Source organism: Helianthus annuus, chromosome 6 (genome assembly GCF_002127325.2).
Source record: "Helianthus annuus cultivar XRQ/B chromosome 6, HanXRQr2.0-SUNRISE, whole genome shotgun sequence".
In the NCBI taxonomy this organism is placed as follows: domain Eukaryota; kingdom Viridiplantae; phylum Streptophyta; class Magnoliopsida; order Asterales; family Asteraceae; genus Helianthus; species Helianthus annuus.
Genome location: NC_035438.2, coordinates 35,755,433 through 35,774,386, shown reverse-complemented (window position 1 = coordinate 35,774,386; position 18,954 = coordinate 35,755,433). Strand labels below are relative to the sequence as shown.

At 38.2% G+C, this 18,954-nt stretch overlaps 1 protein-coding gene across 1 annotated transcript; it reads right to left on the bottom strand.

The window, feature by feature from the left end:
* Positions 1-16,984: 16,984 nt before the first annotated feature.
* Positions 16,985-18,692, bottom strand: LOC110908082 (berberine bridge enzyme-like 26). Its single transcript, XM_022152985.2, has one exon. The coding sequence runs from the start codon at positions 18,690-18,692 to the stop codon at positions 17,082-17,084; it is 1,611 nt and encodes a 536-aa protein (XP_022008677.1). The 3' UTR covers positions 16,985-17,081.
* Positions 18,693-18,954: the final 262 nt, after the last annotated feature.

Sequence of the window (18,954 nt, the reverse complement as noted above, 5' to 3'; positions counted from 1 at the left end):
ACTCCCAGGTTTGTAAGTGAGGAGTAGGAATCGACACTTTGAAAATTCAACCAACAGATGGTAATTGGTTGAAAAACAGGTTTGAAGAAGCTTAAATTGCTAAACTTACAAGTGATTGTATGTTTGTGGTTGTTGTAATTGGTTCAGAATAAGAACCAGTTGATCTTACAAGTGGTTAAATCAAGGTCATTAATTTGAACTTGATTTAATTATCATTCATGAATTTGGTAAATAATGTGATGATTTTGCCCCATTTTTACAAAAGGTAAAAACAACGAAACTTATGTTCCGGAAAAACCATTCTGATTAAAACAAACTTAAGTGTTTTGAAATCATTATGGGAAAATAGTTTGTTGTGAGGGGGAGTTCTGATTGTTTAAGCCAAACGGATGGAGAATTGAGGTGTTTCGATATCAGTTGTCATGTTCTGTACTGTTTGTTTTCAATTTTCTTTAGATGTATTTGAATTTTAGGGGGAGTAAGAATTTTTAGAAAATCCAAAAACATCAGAAAAATTTGAAAAAGACAAAAACATGATAAAACTGAAAAATGAGTTTTTGTTGCATAAAAGAGAAAATGATAGTACATCAGTGGACTATCACAGCATGCTAAAGATTTGTAAAGTCAAAATGTGATAAACAATCTTACTACGGATGTGTCAGTAGATTTTCGCATATTTAGTAAATTGAAACGAGATATAAACCTAAATCAAACTTACTTAATTCGTGGGTAACTATTCTTGGATATATGGGTAACCCCCGAAATCTTGTTTGAAAGGTCCCGTATTCTGAGATACTAGGTCTTTATGCTCAGTGATATCTGGGGTATTTTTCCAGGACTTCTGCTGTATGGAAATACTGATATAGTCCCCGAATAATATTTTCTGCAAAAAGCTTTGAAACATAAGCGCCGCCCTCAGCAATTTGATTAAACAATAAAATTGGTAATCTTTGCTGTTGTAACAAAAGATCCTCTAAAGGGGACCCACCAAAAGTCGAGCCGTCATCTCTCTACTGAACGGAAGTTCTGACCTGAGCTCTCACGGTTTCGCATTTACCCCTTTACAGATATCATCTGTGGTATACTCACCTGTAAGACTGAATATTTGGGATCTAGATACAGGAGTATATTCAAGTGGAGTGATACACAATTAAGTTTAAGTCTTTAAAACATTAACATCGTATCTCGAATCAGTTGAAATTTGTGTGAAAATTTAAGTGGACAAACATACTGACAATCTAGGTAAATTGTTTAGAACTTAAAATGTAATTAAGCTTAACGGTGTTTGTGATATGTTTCATAACTGATATGATCCTCTTGCACAAACTCACAAAAATATTGTCTGTAAATATTTCAATTTCTGCATTTACTGTTATTCAAAAATCTAAAAAGATTTTCAGTGTGTTTAAGCATAAATTTTGAAAAATCAAAAAGATTTTCGACAACTGGTGTTGAGATGCTGATTTTCGAAATTCAAAGTGCTAAACTTGAAGAACTGGTTTGGGAAGTGTTTGTGTAGATGGTAAAGTTGTTTTGATGAGAACTAGTAATAAATTTCTTGAATGCAAAATCATTACTGTTTTGGTTCAACATAGTTTCTAATTTGTTGACAAGTTTTAATCTTTGTAGAAACTTATGGTTCGGTAGAGATTGTGCAGGACTTGAGTCATATATTGATCTTGAGAGAGAATGGAGCCAGGTATCAATCTGGAACCTGATGGGAGCCTGTTAACGATTTTAGAACCAGTGAAAGTTTGAATTCCAGACTACGATCCCAGCTGTGTGAGAGGGGGAGTCTGAAGACACCGAGTCAACATTCAAGAGAGAGAAGAGTTAGATTAATGATGAAGATAGAGAACGAGGATTCTTGGAATGACAGATATTTCAGAGGCAGATTGTCGATTGATGAAGATTGTAGATAGACATGTGCGAAGACTCTATGAAGACTCCGTCAACATCCGAGGGGGAGTCTGTTAGTGCACCTACGTCTGCTGACTACATCTTCCATCGAGTCTTGAAGATGAACAGATCGGAAATGACACGAAATCCTAGATTTAGTGTTTTGTATAGGGATCGCTTATATATACCTAGTCTAGGATCGCTTATGTGTCATAGTAGTGTTCAGGATCGCTTATTAGATCAGTGTGTGGATCGCTTATACGTCACATTGTAGGGTCGCTTATACATCATGTCATATGAGCGGTCCAGATTATCTATAAATAGGGGAGCGATCCACAACACATAGTTGATGGTGTATTGTTCCAGTACTCTGCCGAAGTGCTGTCAGATCGTGTAATTGCATTCAATATCAATAAAACTTTAAGATTAAAGTGAATACAGCTTCAATAGCACCGAATTATTAGTTTCGCCTCTTAATTCGGATACGAACTTCTCTGAACGACTCAAACAGGTCGAAGAACGATCCTACACATTCAAGTCACCAAAACTGAACAACCTTGTCCTTAGAAAAGATCACACAAGAAAAAACAAGTTGGGTCATCATCCAAAGCGGGAACCCAGATATTGGACGATTGAGGAAGAAGTCGCTTTTGTTGAAATAATTCTCCATTTCCTTCTCATTAATCTTTCACCAAATATATACACATTACAATGAATCGGAAATATGGAAAGGTGTAACAGACTTTCCTGAAATCAAGCTAATCCAATCTATACAATATATTACAATATGTCTAATATACCCCCGCAGTCGAAGCGGGAGGTGCGCGGATGCTGAGACTGGATCTGAAGTCTTCAAAAAGAATGCGTGGCAGAACATTGGTGAAGATGTCGGCTATCTGGTAGCGGGATGGAACGTGGAGAACCCGAACTTGACTGCGCTAGACTTGCTCGCGAATGAAATGAATATCGAGCTCTATGTGCTTCGTGCGCCGATGCTGAACCAGGTTATCGGAGAGATATATGGCACTGACATTGTCACAATAGACCAGTGTAGCTCGTGTCAGAGGTTGATGAAGCAGCAGTAGTAAGTTGTTGCGCAACCAGCAGATTTCGGCAACCACATTAGCGACCCCACGATATTCAGCCTCGGCATTGGAATGAGAGACAGTAGACTGGCGTTTTGAGGACCACGAGACAAGATTGTCCCCGAAGTAAATGCAAAAGCCACTAGTGGATCTTCGGGTATCTGGGTAACCCGCCCAATCTGCATTAGTGTAGGCGAGTAAAGATGGGGCGGAGGTATGGCCCAAAGTAAGGTCGTATCAGACGGTGCCCTGAATGTACCGAATGATCCATTCAGAGCATTCCAATGATCGGTTCGAGGGGCATGCATATGCATACATATCTGTAGAACCGCATAAGTGATATCTGGCCGTGTAAAAGTGAGATATTGAAGGGCACCTGCCAGACTTCTGTAGAGGGTGGGATCATGAAAAGGTTCCCCTGAGTTGGCACTGAGTTTTCCGATCGTGTCAACCTGCGTGCATACCGGGTTGCAGGATTGCATGCCTACACGAGCGATGATGTGAGTGGTACGACTGTTGTGATAAGAACGTAGAGGACTTGTGTCGGGTAACCGAGATGCCCGAGAAGAAACTGAGGGGAACGAGATCTTTCATGGCGAATTCTGCTGCAGGTTTAGCCATGAGCTGCTGTCGTAGATGATCCGAGGATGTGACGAGAAGAATGTCGTCAACATAGAGGAGCATGTAGGCGGCGTCATGTCCGCTGTGAAGAGTGAAGAGAGATGCGTCACACTTACTATGATGAATTCCCAATGTCAAAACATAATCCACCAACCGTAGGTGGAGGTTCATGAACCGTAGGTGGAGGCGGGATTTCACAAATTGTAGGATCGTTTTCTGGATATCTAACTCGTGCTTTTCAATCTTCTGAATAAACTGTGCCAGATTCATATTTTCCGATTTTCTCATGTGTTTAAGGATCAACAAATAAGTTCCCCATTTTTGCTGTGGTAATGCATCGGATAGTTTATCAACCCATTCATCATCCTCCTTCTTTATGTCCAATCTTCCCATTTCCAAAACCAGATGACAATATCTATCAATGGTCATTTTTGTTATTTCATGATCAAATGCCACAAACATGTCAAATGATTTCTTCAATAACGCCTTTTTGTTTTCGATCATATCTGCACTTCCTTTAAACTTTTGGATCAACGCTGTCCAAATCGATCTAGCTGTACCCTCATGTTGGAGCAAAACAAAGATGTCCTCTTTAATCGCTTGTTGAAGAATACTGATCATCATTTTTTCACTTGTATATTTCAATTTATCAGTTTCTGAGAAGTCACAAAAAGCTTTTTCAAGCCCACGTTCATTATTTGATTTCTCGTAATCTTTTTCTAATGAACACCATGCGTCAAACTTGTAAGCTTGCACCCAGTTCTCAAATCGATTTTTCCATCCTTGAAAATCTACAATGTACATTAGCTTTGGCGGTTTCTGATAAGTTCCTGTTTCATTCTCATTGTACAATGTTTCAGCAGCTGTGACTGGTGCAACTGGTGTCACAAACGCATTATAGAATTCCTCTTCCATGATTCAATAATCTATATCACAAAGTCAACACGGTTCAAAGTCAACAAGATTCACACAAAATATGATTTCAAACGAAATCACTTGGAGCGAAATTATCAAGATCAAGCGAAAACAGACTTGGTGCGAAATAAGATCTTACAAACGAAATCAGTTCTCACACGAAATCAGCTTACAAACGAAATTGCTATTCCATGCGAAATTACTTCACACGAAATTACAATTTGAAATGAAATAAGGTAATTTCGTATGAAATAAGGTAATTTCAAACGAAATCAACTTTGGAGCGAGATTAAAACTAATTTCGTGTGGAATTAGGTAATTTCGTGTGAAACGGTTCAAACGAAATTACACTTAGAAGCGAAATTATGAATTTCAAGCGAAATTATGTAATTTCGTTTGAAATCAAGCTGTAATTCCGTACGAAATTATGCTGACGTCATCATTTTCGATCTGTGTTTCAAGCGAAATTACTGATTTTATCAATTTTAGATCAAATTAAGTTCCAAATCTTTCAAGGATTCGTTAAAACACTGTTTCGCATGACATGTATGAAATTCAATCCATTTTGACCGTGAAATCTTGTGAATTTTATAAAAGAAGGTGTAGAAGACAGATTTTATGGCTGTTTTCGCAAGAACTCTTCCTCCTGAGCTCTGATACCACTTGTAGGATCGTTTTATGACCCAAACGAGTCAATCAGAAGAGTTCTGATCAATTCAAAAGGCGGAAACAGATGAATTGACTTGGAAAACAGCTTGTTTCACACTTAATTGTCTTGTTTTATTGATATAACAAGTTTTCAGATCAGCAGACACATCGGCAGCACTTCGGTACCGGAATTACAAAAGTTGCAAATGATTTCGCAAGTGGGGTATTTATACTATTCCAATTTCGCTTGAACATGCCCCAAACGAAATTAGATTCACACGGAATCTAATTTCGTGTGAAATTACCCCATACACCTTTCATGCGAAATTACATTAAAAACCCTATTTTCTCGAACTACGTGCCCTGATCTATCATTCTTAATACAAGACTCGATACAAGACGAAGTCGACAGACGTATGCACCAACATAAATCCTTAACACAGCCAAACAATCTTTCAACTATTGTCATTTTCAACCCCTGTACTTCATGATTCCTCATCCCTTCAACATTTCCACTATAATTAACCTTCATTTAATTACCAAAGCCCCTTGGAGTTTAATAATTCGCATTTCTCCTGAATCCAAGCTATATTTCGGCCCCGAACAAGTCCCGAATGATATGATTTCTCTCGGTAAACATCCTTGCTTGTTCCTCTTCACTTCCATGCACTTCAATTCCTCCGAATTATGCTGATTAACCTGTAAAACCACAAAAGCTCGTAGTTATCACATGCGAAAGATATAATCACATAAAACACATTAAATCACACAATCTAATACACTTAAGGCTCGTGTTTCACACTCCCCATCACCCACCCAGGAGGAACAATAGAGGGAAAAATTAACAACCGCAATGATGACTATATTCAAGGAAGACGATGCAAGATTAGCATCGAATATGGCTAAGCTCGTCGACTTGAAGAGATGGAGACATAGGAATCATGATATGAATTTGATTGATCTTCAAGACGACCCTCTATCCGGAGGCGAGCATGATTTTGTGCTTTTTAGTTTTAGAGTAAATTGCAAGTTTTGTTTTTTTATCTATATACCAAATTTCAGGCAATGTCCTTTGACTTCAAAATTGACGAATTTTGTACTTTATGTTTCAAAATCTTGTAGGTTGTGTCCTTTGATGCTAACTTAGTTATTTTTTCTTGTTAAATCTAGCCACTGATGTGCCGGTGCAAACACGTCATATTTTATATAGTTTTGAGTTGGTTTTACATGTTTAAAGGTGATTATTCGTGTCGATATCTGTGCTTATTTAGTGTTGGATGTTTCAGGATAAAAAGCTTTTAAATGAGGATAAAATGGTCGAATAGATTGGAAATTTGGAATGGTCAAGAGAAGCTAGTAGTCGTAACCAGAAAAGTCCAGGAGGGAAGCCCCCGCGCCACGCGGGGGGTATAGCTGCAGATGTCGCGACGCGCGACAATGACTCAGTTGAGTCGGTTTGGTTTGTTCACACGACACGTGAGAGAGGTATGAAACTCTTCCGCGACGCGCGGGAGAGATTGATTATGCAAAAAAATACTCCCTCCGTCCCATTAAATGTGTCTTATTTTGAATTTTCAATGTCTTTATTTATAAATTTGACTTTAATTTTATATTTTTTGTGTTATATAAAACTTGATGAAAATTAACCCGATAAAAACACTTGTAAAACACACTCAAATTATATAACTTTCATCAAGTATTATCTAACATAAACAAAATTATTTAAGGTTAAAGTTTATAAATAAAGACTTTGAAAATACAAAATAGGACACTTTTAATGGGACGGAGGTAGTATTTAAACAGCCTAAATTTGTGTGATAAAGGGGAATTCTCATCCCTAGCTACCGTTTTGCAAACCAGAGACGACCAAAGGCGATTTTACACGTATTTTCTCATTTCTTAAAGCATTCTTTCATGTCCAGTCAATTCCCGAAGATTGTTGAAGCTATGATGACTTCTATGCGCGGCTAAACTCGTCGTAACTTCTACCCGGATGAACTTTTGCTTTGTTTTGCATTGAACTTTGTTTACGGATTCGTGTAACTGGTACAGCTTGACCACTTGTGTTGGATTATTGGTAAACATTTCTTGTGTTTGAATTACTTGTTTTTTGTTAAGTGCATTGGCAACTTTCTTGCGTTGTTAGCGGGTTGGTAAATCGGTGGGTAGTTGATACAATCAAACGGGTTATTAGGTTGCATAGTGAATCTTAAAAACTATCCCTATTAACTAATCAAATTCATTAATTCCGAGGCCTCGTCTATGTGGTGTTTTGAATCGGTAAACAGGTTTTCGTGTTAAACGGATAATTGGGATTCCGGGTAGAGGTTATTCTTTCTCATATTGATTACAACTTTATTAATTAGTTCCTTAGTTTTTACAATCAAATTCATCAAACCCCCAATTTAATTAATTTAGTTTTTAGATATAAACGCGACATTAGCCACAAATTCCCCGTGGATACGATACCCTACTTACGCTATCTACATAGTTTATTTAGGTTTTTGATTGACCCTTACGACAGTCATCAGTCATCCAAGGGTATTTTAGACTTTTTACTCATTTCTTTAATATTACTTAATAAATAAAACAAAATCAGATTTAAAAAATTTATCTAACTCATCCTTTACAGCCTTATCGGACTCGAATCAAATCACGGGCAATTAACCGGCTTTTCTGATCCTGCAACTCACAAATCCTATTTTCGAATCAAATCCATCAGAGAACCAACCACTAGTAACTACCGCCCCACCTATCACCACCACCAACTACGACTCTTTATCATCTACAACCACATCCATCACCGTCAACATCACCATCCACCACCACTGTATCCACTAGAAGCAACCAACACCACCATCTTCATATACGTAAATCAAAAAAAGAAAACAATGAAATCAACAAATCACATAAACCCTCACACAAACCCTGACAAAAACTCCATATAGCCAATGATGACACACCCGACACTACTAAACCAGAATTGCAAACGAAACATGAAGAAACTGAGATTTAGATTATAGATCCAAGAAATTGGTGTCAAAAATCAGATACAGTGGTTGTCATCGATGTCACTCACCACCAACGCTGTTATTTATCATCGTCTCTTCGTCATATACAACAACCACCGCTTACAGCAACCGCTCGAGAGTAGGAAATGACGCCGACTGTAATAGTCGCTGAAGATTCAGATCTGAGTCGAAAAGAGTGGTTGTTGGAGGCGGATCGGGTCGGATCTGCCGGTTGTTGTTGAAGTCGAGTTAAATCGCCGGAAAGTCATGTGGCGGCGGTTCTTAGTCAGAAAGGGCGGTTGCCGGATGTGGTAGTGGTGTTGTCTTTTAAGTTTGTTTTGTTTGGGGTTTGGAGTTGTGATGCTGGGAGATGGATAAAGAAATGGTAGGTTAGTGAGGGTGGGTGGTAGAAAGCGGTGGTAAAAAGCAGTCGTAGAAGGCGGTGCTTGTGGGTGGTAAATGGTGGTGGCAGTTGGTGTTTTTAGAGAGAGAATGATATAGAGAGAGAGAGGTGAGGGAGAGTGAGTGAGTGGAGAAATAAAGCTTTATAAATATATATTTAAAATTTTATTGAAAGGGTAAAATACAGATTTACCCTCATGTGGGGTCTATGTTACTAGATTTAACGTTGAAATTTAACTGGGGTTAGTGCCAAAGGACACAACGTGCAAGATTTTGAAACATAAAGTACAAAACTCGTCAATTTTGAAGCTAAAGGACACCGGCTGAAATGTGGTATATAGATAAAGGATAAAACTTGTAATTTACTCTTAGTTTTATTTGCTTTATGATTGTACTTGGGCATTGGGTGTTTACAATTGAGGTTGATGATAGGTGGTTGAATGTCTTAGCTTTTCATGTTTAGATTTGCTAAATTATTTAAACTAGAATTACGACCCGCCGCAATGCGGCGAGGATTCTTTATTTATAACTAAGTCGATTTAGGACACGCACATTATGTTGAACATGTCAAATGGGAAAAAGATAGATGTTGTAAAAACGTTCACCCACACACGCACGTTGCGTCATGTTAACTCGCAAAATTTAGAACGATACGTAAAAACGTTAAACCAAAGATGCACGTTGCGATTTGTTAAGTCACACAATTTAGAAATTTAGAACGAAGCATAACGCGAAAAAACTTGCGGAAAATGAAAACTATAAAGGACCAAAGTTGAAAGTAAAAAAGTTGTGAAGATAGATTGGAAAAGATAAAAAGTTGCGGGTTAAAACTAAAAAAAACAAATAGTTTTGGGTTAAAAGTAATTTATGAAATACTTTTAGGTGAAAAGTAAAAAAATCTTTTTTTTTTTTTTTTGAAAAACCCTTAAAGCCAAGGTTACAACAACCATATGCATAACCTTTTTTTCTTTGAAAACCCCAAAAGCCAAGATTACATTACATATATGCATAAACATGTATCTTCTTTATAGTGTTTTAATTTAATTTTAGTTTGAGTTCTTCAATGCACTAATTTGATATGGTTTGTGTTTTGTAGGCTTTGATAGGTTTAAGGTACAATTTGGAAGCTTAACCGGGTTTTGAAATGGAGCTAAGGGGACCCGAATCGAAGAAACGGAGAAATGGACATTTGAGGATGTTGTCTGTGTTGGCAACGGGCCTCGAGGCCGTTGCCGACGCCTTGTGATCACGTAGCTGGGCCGTAGACATCACACAAGCCCGTCGGCCAGCTTAAGCCATCGCCGACAGGCCATAACCCCCGTCGGGGACGACGTTATCTGTTATACACTTCTGAATTTGGGTTGGATATTCAACGGACAAGTTGAACAAGCTGAACTTGATCTACTTGTGATTTGTGTGGGCAATTGAACGGTGCGTGTCAGCGCGTCGCTCGTATACTACTCTATTGAATGGCAGGTTAATATATTACCTTAAAAATATTGGGATTAACAAGTATTTACTACTGGTTTTTCGGGTTATCCGAATAGACCCCTCCAATATCCGATGACCAATCCGATTTTTGTGATTCGGGTTTGGGTATGGGTTATTTCGGGTACGAGTCCTTCGTGTTAGCTTTAGTTTGGGTTCGGATATAGGTTATTTCAGGTTGGTTTTCGGTTTTTGGTTGAAAAGCACACCCCTATTTACAAATAGCCAAAACTCAATTTTTAAAAATAAGTTTGAAAACACATATGTGTACAATCCAATTTCCGGATCTCACATTTTATTTTGTTAAATCAAGGGAGATAAGAACTTAGTTTCAGTTATTGTATATATTATATAATATATAATAAGGCTCCAAAAGTAAAAGATATTGATAGAAATACCTTTAACTTCTGATTATTAGCAGTTTATTACATTTAAATGAAAAAAAATAACAAAAGCTCAAGTGAAACTAAACTTTCTTCTTTCTTCTACATGTCTCAGAGATGTGTAGAGAAAACGGGTATACTTTGTGGGTGTTTAAAGAAATTATGAGGATCAACTTTAGCCTTGATTCGAATCAACTTCTTAAAATTCTTTTTTTTTTCCAGTACCTCTCTCCCCAAACACTTGCTTCTTCATAAGTAGCACTTCCAACGCCCAAATCAAGATCATTGTAGTTCGAATACGCCTCCCTCGGGTTCTTGATACGTAGGGTTCCAAAGTCTTGTCAAAGCTTCGGAGCCATGCAACATTTTCTAATACTAACACATTTTCATTATAGGGAGAAATCTCATGTGTTACACTTTTTCACTGTAATATTTTTACTGACACCTGCAACATTTTCTAATACTAACACATTTTCGTAACAGTGGAGAGAGAAGAGAGAATATGTTACATTTTTTTAGATGTTCAATTTTTTTTTGTAACTCATCTGTAACACATTTTTATTGTGTTTTGGCTGCAGTTTTTTAGATTACATGAAGTTTATAGATTTTAAAACTTACAATTTACGAAGTTTTTATTTTGTAATGCGCGTAAAAAATATGATACATTTTTTACAGCGAGATTTTTATGTAACAATGTAGTTTTCACGTTTTTTTTGTCAGAACCAGAACCATGAGAATTAGGCCTTACAAAAGTTTTTTTCATAATTTTTTTGTCTCAGTTTAAAAAAAATTACTTGTTCTAGCAAAATAAATAAATAAATAAATAAAATAAAAAAATGTCGCATAAAAAAATTTACATTAGATATAAAAAAAATACATCACAATAAAGAAAATATACATTAGGTGTAAATAAAACTTACATGGGCGTAACTACCGACACGACATTTTTTTTTGTTTTTTGTTTTTACAAATGTGTTTATAACATTTTTATCTACGTTTGTGCAAAACAAAGTGGCTCAACTTGCGCGGGAAGTATGAGTTCTCATGGACGATGGCAATGGGTCGGGTTTGGGACGGGTTTAGGTAACCCCAAACCCAAACCCGGTTAGATAAGCTTGTCCCAAACCCGTCCCAAAACCCGTTGGGTTTCTAGCGGGTAAATACCCATCGGGTATCGGGTATACCCGCGAGTTTCAGGTAAACCCGTTAATTTAAAAAGATTACTCGTTTGGTATACTCATCTCGAAACCCATTGAGTATCTATCGGGTAACTACTAACCGGTTACATTTTGTATTGTCAATATAAAAATATATATCAAATAATTACAATGTATACGGAATAGAATACCCATATGTGTAAAAAAAATGGATGTATCATATATATACATATTTAATAATATAAAAGAAATTATATCGGGTATACAAACGGGTAAACATGTACACTTTATCGGGTAATTGAGTCGGGTAAACGGGTATATCACTAAATCCCAAACCCGTCCCAAACCCGCGAAAAAAATAAAAACTATTCCCAAATCCGTCCCAAACCCGATTAACCGGCCCCAAACCCGTCTCAAATGTGTCGGGTTTCGGGTTTACCCAACGGATTCGGGTTATCCCTACACATGGTTCTCCCACCTCATAGTGATTTCTTAATTGAACCAAATATTATATATATATATATATATATATATATATATTAGGGAATAGACAAAATAAATCCAAGTTTTGGGAACGGATCCGGAAACAGTTCTATACTACTATGGGTGGGGGTTGTTGTACCAACATGATATTGAGTTACTTGTCGGATATTCGTAGAAAAGTTCTTTTTGGAAACCTTTGTAACAAAAATTGCAACAACTAACCAAGCAGTACATTTGACCTTATAATTGTGATGAACATTTTTAAGAAATGAATGTGGCATTTTCTCAAAGGTCGATTTAGGAATTTTTGAGAAAGCCAACCAATTGACTCTCGGTAATGTTGATGGGTTAAGGTTCATAATCAAAATGAATGGAAAAATCTTCGTCCAATGATTATAGTTCGTCCCAAGGTAGCTCCAATGGTCGTTCACATTGCGATCTCAACAACATGGATGATGAATTTGATATCGATGAGGAATCGGTCTGCCCAACCGGGAGGAACAATAGAGGGAAAAATTGGAAAAATTAACAACCGCAACGGTGACTATATTCAAGGAAGACGAGGCAAGATTAGCGTCGAATATGGCTAAGATCGTCGACTTGAAGAGATGGAGACATAGGAATCATGATATGAATTTGATTGATCTTCAAGCCGACCCTCTATCTGGAGGCGAGCATGATTTTGTGCTTTTTGGTTTTAGAGTAAATTGCAAGTTTTATTTTTTATCTATATACCAAATTTCAGAATGTACCGAATGATCCATTTCAGAGCATTCCAATGATCGGTTCGAGGGGCATGCATATGCATACATATCTGCTGAACCACATAAGTGATATCTGGCCGTGTAAAAGTGAGATATTGAAGGGCACCTGCCAGGCTTCTGTAGAGGGTGGGATCATGAAAAGGTTCCCCTGAGTTGGCACTGAGTTTTTCGTCCGTGTCAACCTGGGTGGATACCGGGTTGCAGGATTGCATGCCTGCACGAGCGATGATGTGAGTGGCGTACGACTGTTGTGATAAGAACATAGAGGACTTGTGTCGGGTAACTGAGATGCCCAAGAAGAAACTCAGGGGACCAAGATCTTTCATGGCGAATTCTGCCGCAAGTTTAGCCATGAGCTGCTGTCATAGATGATCCGAGGATGTGATGAGAAGAATGTCGTCAACATAGAGGAGCAGGTAGGCGGTGTCATGTCCGCTGTGAAGAGTGAACAGTGATGCGTCACACTTACTATGTTGAAATCCCAATGTCAAAACATAATCCACCAACCGTAGGTGGAGGTTCATGAACCGTAGGTGGAGGCGGGATTTCACAAATCCTTAACCCAGCCAAACAATCTTTCAACTATTGTCATTTTCAACCCCTGTACTTCATGATTCTTCATCCCTTCAACATTTCCACTATAATTAACTTTCATTTAGTTACCAAAGCCCCTTGGACTTTAATAATTCGCATTTCTCATGAATCCAAGCTATATTTCGGCCCCGAACAAGTCCCGAATGATATGATTTCTCTTGGTAAACATGCTTGCTTGTTCCTCTTCGCTTCCATGCACTTTAATTCCTCCGAATTATGATGATTAACCTGTAAAACCACAAAAGCTCGTAGTTATCACATTCGAAAGATATAATCGCATAAACACATTAAATCACACAATCTAATACACTTAAGGCTTGTGTTTCACACTCCCCATCACCCACCCGGGAGGAACAATAGAGGGAAAAATTAACAACCGCAATGGTGACTATATTCAAGGAAGACGAGGCAAGATTAGCGTCGAATATGGCCAAGCTCGTCAACTTGAAGAGATGGAGACATAGGAATCATGATATGAATTTGATTGATCTTCAAGCCGACCCTCTATCCGGAGGTGAGCATGATTTTGTGCTTTTTGGTTTTAGAGTAAATGGCAAGTTTTATTTTTTTTATCTATATACCAAATTTCAGGCAGTGTCCTTTGACTTCAGTATTGACGAATTTTGTACTTTATGTTTCAAAATCTTGTAGGTTGTGTCCTTTGGTGCTAACTTAGTTAAATCTAGTCACTGATGTGCGGGTGCAAACACGTCACATTTTATATAGTTTTGAGTTGGTTTTACATGTTTAAAGGTGATTATTCCTGTCGATATTTGTGCTTATTTAGTGTTGGATGTTTCAGGATAAAAAGCTTTTAAATGAGGATAAAATGGTCGAATAGATTGGAAAATTGGAATGGTCAAGAGAAGCTGGTAGTCGTAACCAGAAAAGTCCAGGAGGGAAGCCCCCGCGCCACGCGGGGGGTATAGCTGCAGATGTCGCGACGCACAACAATGACTCAGTTGAGTCGGTTTGGTTTGTTCACGCGACACGTGAGAGAGGTGTGAGACTCTCCCGCGACGTGCGGGAGAGAGTGATTACGCAAAAAATATTTAAACAGCCTAATTTTGTGTGAAAAAGGGGAATTCTCATCCCTAGCTACTGTTTTGCAAACCAGAGACGACCAGGGGCGATTTTAAACGTATTTTCTCATCTCTTAAAGCATTCTTTCATTTCCAGTCAATTCCCGAAGATTGTTGTAGCTATGATTGGGCGGCTAAACTCGTCGTAACTTCTACCCGGATGAACTTTTGCTTTGTTTTGCATTGAACTTTGTTTACGGATTCGTGTAACTGGTACAGCTTGACCACTTGTGTTGGATTATTGGTAAACGTTTCTTGTGTTTGAATTACGTGTTTTTTATTAAGCGTATTGGCAACTTTCTTGCATTGTTAGCGGGTTGGTAAATCGGTGGGTAGTTGATACAATCAAACGGCTTATTAGGTTGCATGGTGAATCTTAGAAACGATCCCTATTAACTAATCAAATTCATTAATTCCGAGGCCATGTCTATGTGGTGTTTTGAATCGGTAAAAAAGTTTTTGTGTAAATGGATAATTGGGATTCCGGGTAGAGGTTATTCTTTCTTATATTGATTACAACTTTATTAATTAGTTCCTTAGTTTTTACAATCAAATTCATCAAACCCCCAATTTAATTAATTTAGTTTTTAGATATAAACGCGACATTAGCCACAAATTCCCCGTGGATACGATACCCTACTTACGCTATCTACGTAGTTTATTTAGGTTTTTGATTGACCCTTACGACAGTCATCAGTCACCCAAGGGTATTTTAGACTTTTTACTCATTTCTTTAATATTACTTAATAAATAAAACAAAATCAGATTTAAAGAATTTATCTAACTCATCCTTTACAGCCTTATTGGACCCGAATGCGGCGAGGATTCTTTATTTATAATAAGTCGATTTAGGACCCGCACATTATGTTTGAACATGTCAAATGGGAAAAAGATAGACGATGTAAAAACGTTCACCCACACACGCACGTTGCGTGGTGTTAACTCGCAAAATTTAGAACGATACGTAAAAACGTTAAACCAAATACGCACGTTGCGATTTGTTAAGTCACGAAATTTAGAACGAAGTATAAAGCGAAAAACTTGCGGAAAATGAAAACTATAAAGGACCAAAGTTGAAAGTAAAAAAAGTTGTGAAAATAGATTACAAAAGATAAAAATTTTGGGTTAAAAGTAAAAAAAAAAACAAATATTTTTGGGTTAAAAGTAATTTATGAAATACTTTTGGGTGAAAAGTAAACAAATTTTTTTTTTTTTTTTTTGAAAAACCCCTAAAGTCAAGGTTACAACAACCATATGCCTAACCATTTTTTCTTTGAAAAAAATCCCAAAGCCAAGATTAAAATACATATATGCATAAACATGTTGCTTCTTTATAGTGTTTTAATATTAATTTGAGTTCTTCAATGCACTACTTTGAAATGGTTTGTGTTTTGCAGGCTTTGATAGGTTTAAGGTGCAATTTGGAAGCTTAACGGGGTTTTGAAATGGAGCTAAGGGGACCTGAATCGAAGAAACGGAGAAATGGACATTTGAGGATGTTGTCTGTGTTGGCAACGGGCCTACGAGGCCATTGCGGACGCCTTGTGATCACGGGCCAGCTTAAGCCATCGCCGACAGGCCATAACCCCCGACGGTGACGACATTATCTGTTATACACTTCTGAATTTGGGTTGGATATTCAAAGCTGAACTTGATCTACTTGTGATTTGTGTGGGCAATTGAACGGTGCATGTCAGCGCGTCGCTGGTATATTACTCTATTGAATCGCAGGTTAATGTATTACCTTAAAAATATTGGGATTAACAAGTATTTACTACGGGTTTTTCGGGTTATCCGAATAGACCGCTCCAATATCCGATGACCAATCTGTTTTTTGTGATTCGGGTTTGGGTATGGGTTATTTTGGGTACGAGTCCTTCGTGTTAGCTCTAGTTTGGGTTCGGATACAGGTTATTTCAGGTTGGGTTTTGGTTTTCGGTTAAAAAGCACAGCTATATTTACAAATAGCCAAGACTCAATTTTTAAAGAGTTAATTGCCCGGATGGTCCCTGTGGTTTAACGTTTTTTCACGTTTAGTCCCCACCTTTTGAAAATAGCAGGTATGCTCCCTATGGTTTGTTATTTTGTTACTCAGGTAGTCCCTGAGTAGATGTCAGTTAGTTTGGAAATAGCAGGTATGCTCCCTATGGTTTGTCATTTTGTTACTCGGATAGTCCCCTAATATTTAATCAGGGGACTATCCGAGTAACAAAATGACAAACCGTAGGGAGCATACCTGCTATTTCCAAAAAGTGGGGACTAAACGTGAAAAAACATAAAACCACAGGGACCATCCGGGCAATTAACTCATTTTTAAAAATAAGTTTGAAAAACACATTATCTGTACAAGCCAATTTCAGGATCTCACATTTTATTTTGTTAAATCAAGGGAGATAAAAACTTAGTTTCAGTTATTGGTATATAATAAGGCTTCAAAAGTAAAAGACATTGATAGAAACAAGTTTAAGTTCTGATTATTACCAGTTTATTACATTTAAATGAAAAAAATAGCAAAAGCTCAAGTGAAACTGAACTTTCTTCTACATGTCTTAGAGAGGTGTAGAGAAAACTGGTATACTTTGTGGGTGTTTAAAGAAATTATGAGGATCAACTTTAGCCTTGATTTGAATCAACTTCTTAAAATTCTCTTTTTTCCAGTACCGCTCTCCCCAAACACTTGCTTCTTCATAAGTAGCACTTCCAACGCCCAAATCAAGATCATTGTAGTTCGAATACGCCTCCCTCGGGTTCTTGGATACGTACGGTCCCAAACTCTTGTCAAAGCTTCGGAGCCATGCTACCCGTCTGCGCGATATCGCAGTCTTGTCCGAAGGCTGATCCATAAAGTCCACCCTCTTGAACACCTGGTACAACACCCCAGCTCTATGCGGATACGGAAGTGCTGTATCTGAGTACTCCTCCATCTTCCCACCAAAAGTGTACATGAAGAGAGTCTGTGAGTTGTCGTTTTCAAACATCTTTCTCCAGAGTTTTCTGAGCCCGCTTTTGGGGATCGGAGTCCGCACATAGTCTGATTTTCCTTTGTAGCTCACCTTGGGGATGGCTGATCGGTTCGCAAGAACCTCGGTTGGGGTTGAGGTGGTAAAGCCTCCAAACTGAAGGGTGGTCTGGACCATTCGTACTTCTTCGCAAATTTCTCGTGTCACGTTGAGCTCTGGGAAACTTTGGTCCAACAATGGAAGCAGTGTGTCGATACGACCCTGATAAATACCATTAAACAACATTCGAACGGTTTTCTTGGCGGTGTTGCCTACATTTTCTGTGTTAAGTTGAACTCTCATTTGTAAATCACGATTAAATTTTGGTAACACGTATTGATATTTATAGAATATATCCGTTACACCTTGCTCCAGAGTTATATTCACCGTGAAAAGAGTAACTCTTTCCGGGACTGGAACCAACCTCAGCTTCCATGCAAGAACAATTCCAAAACTGGAAGCACCACCGCCACGAATCGCCCAAAACAAATCTTCGCCCATCGATTTTCTATCAAGAATATTTCCATTGACATCCATGAAACGAACATCCAAAACATTATCAGCACCGAGCCCGTATTTCCTCAACAGGTTTCCATACCCACCACCGCTCAAGAACCCGCTAACACCCACGCCAGCCCAAATACCAGCCGGAAAATACAAGGTGTCGGTTTTCTGAGAAATAGTGTAGTAGAGTTCACCAAGCAAAGCGCCACCCTGGACCCATGCAGTCCTGTTTGCAACGTTGACGTCTATAGCCCTCATGTTGACGAGATCAAGCATGACAAACGGAACATCCGCGGTGTAAGAGAGGCCCTCGAAGTCATGCCCCCCATCCCGGATCCGCATTTCGTACCCGTGTTTCTTGGCGCAGAAAAGAGCAGCTTGGATCTGCGTTTCGATGGTGGGAGTAACAATGACTGAGGGTTTACGAATGTTGGGGTTGTCGAACCGAATGCTGTCGGCTGCAGCTTGCCAAACCGGTAAGTAAGTAGAGTTAACCGGGGTGAAGATGAGTTGAGAAAAGGTGGTGACATTGTTGGTTTTGGATTGAAGACAGGTTATGAAATCTTCGGAAATGTAGGGTGATGCTCCAAATGAAACACAAAAGGAAAGAGAGAGAACTAAGAGGAACACTGAACAAGTTAGTCGAGAGCTCATCATGTTTTATGTTTTGGTGAGTTTATGGCAATACATAGACCTATTTATATAGAATGAAGAAACAACCGGTTTGACCAAACCATTACAATATGGCCTAGTGGCAAGACCCCTGAAAACTCTACAAACATACTCCATGAGGTTCAACCTCTCCTAGATAAACATCTTCATTCAAAGAGAATAAGTCTTTTCAACCAGAAAATTAATTATCATTCTAACTTTTGACATTGGATGTGGTCAGATGTCGTTTACCAACACACAATGCGGA

Coding starts and splice junctions, on each gene's coding strand:
- LOC110908082 (XM_022152985.2), bottom strand. CDS start 18,692: ATGATGAGCTCTCGACTAACTTGTTCAGTGTTCCTCTTAGTTCTCTCT.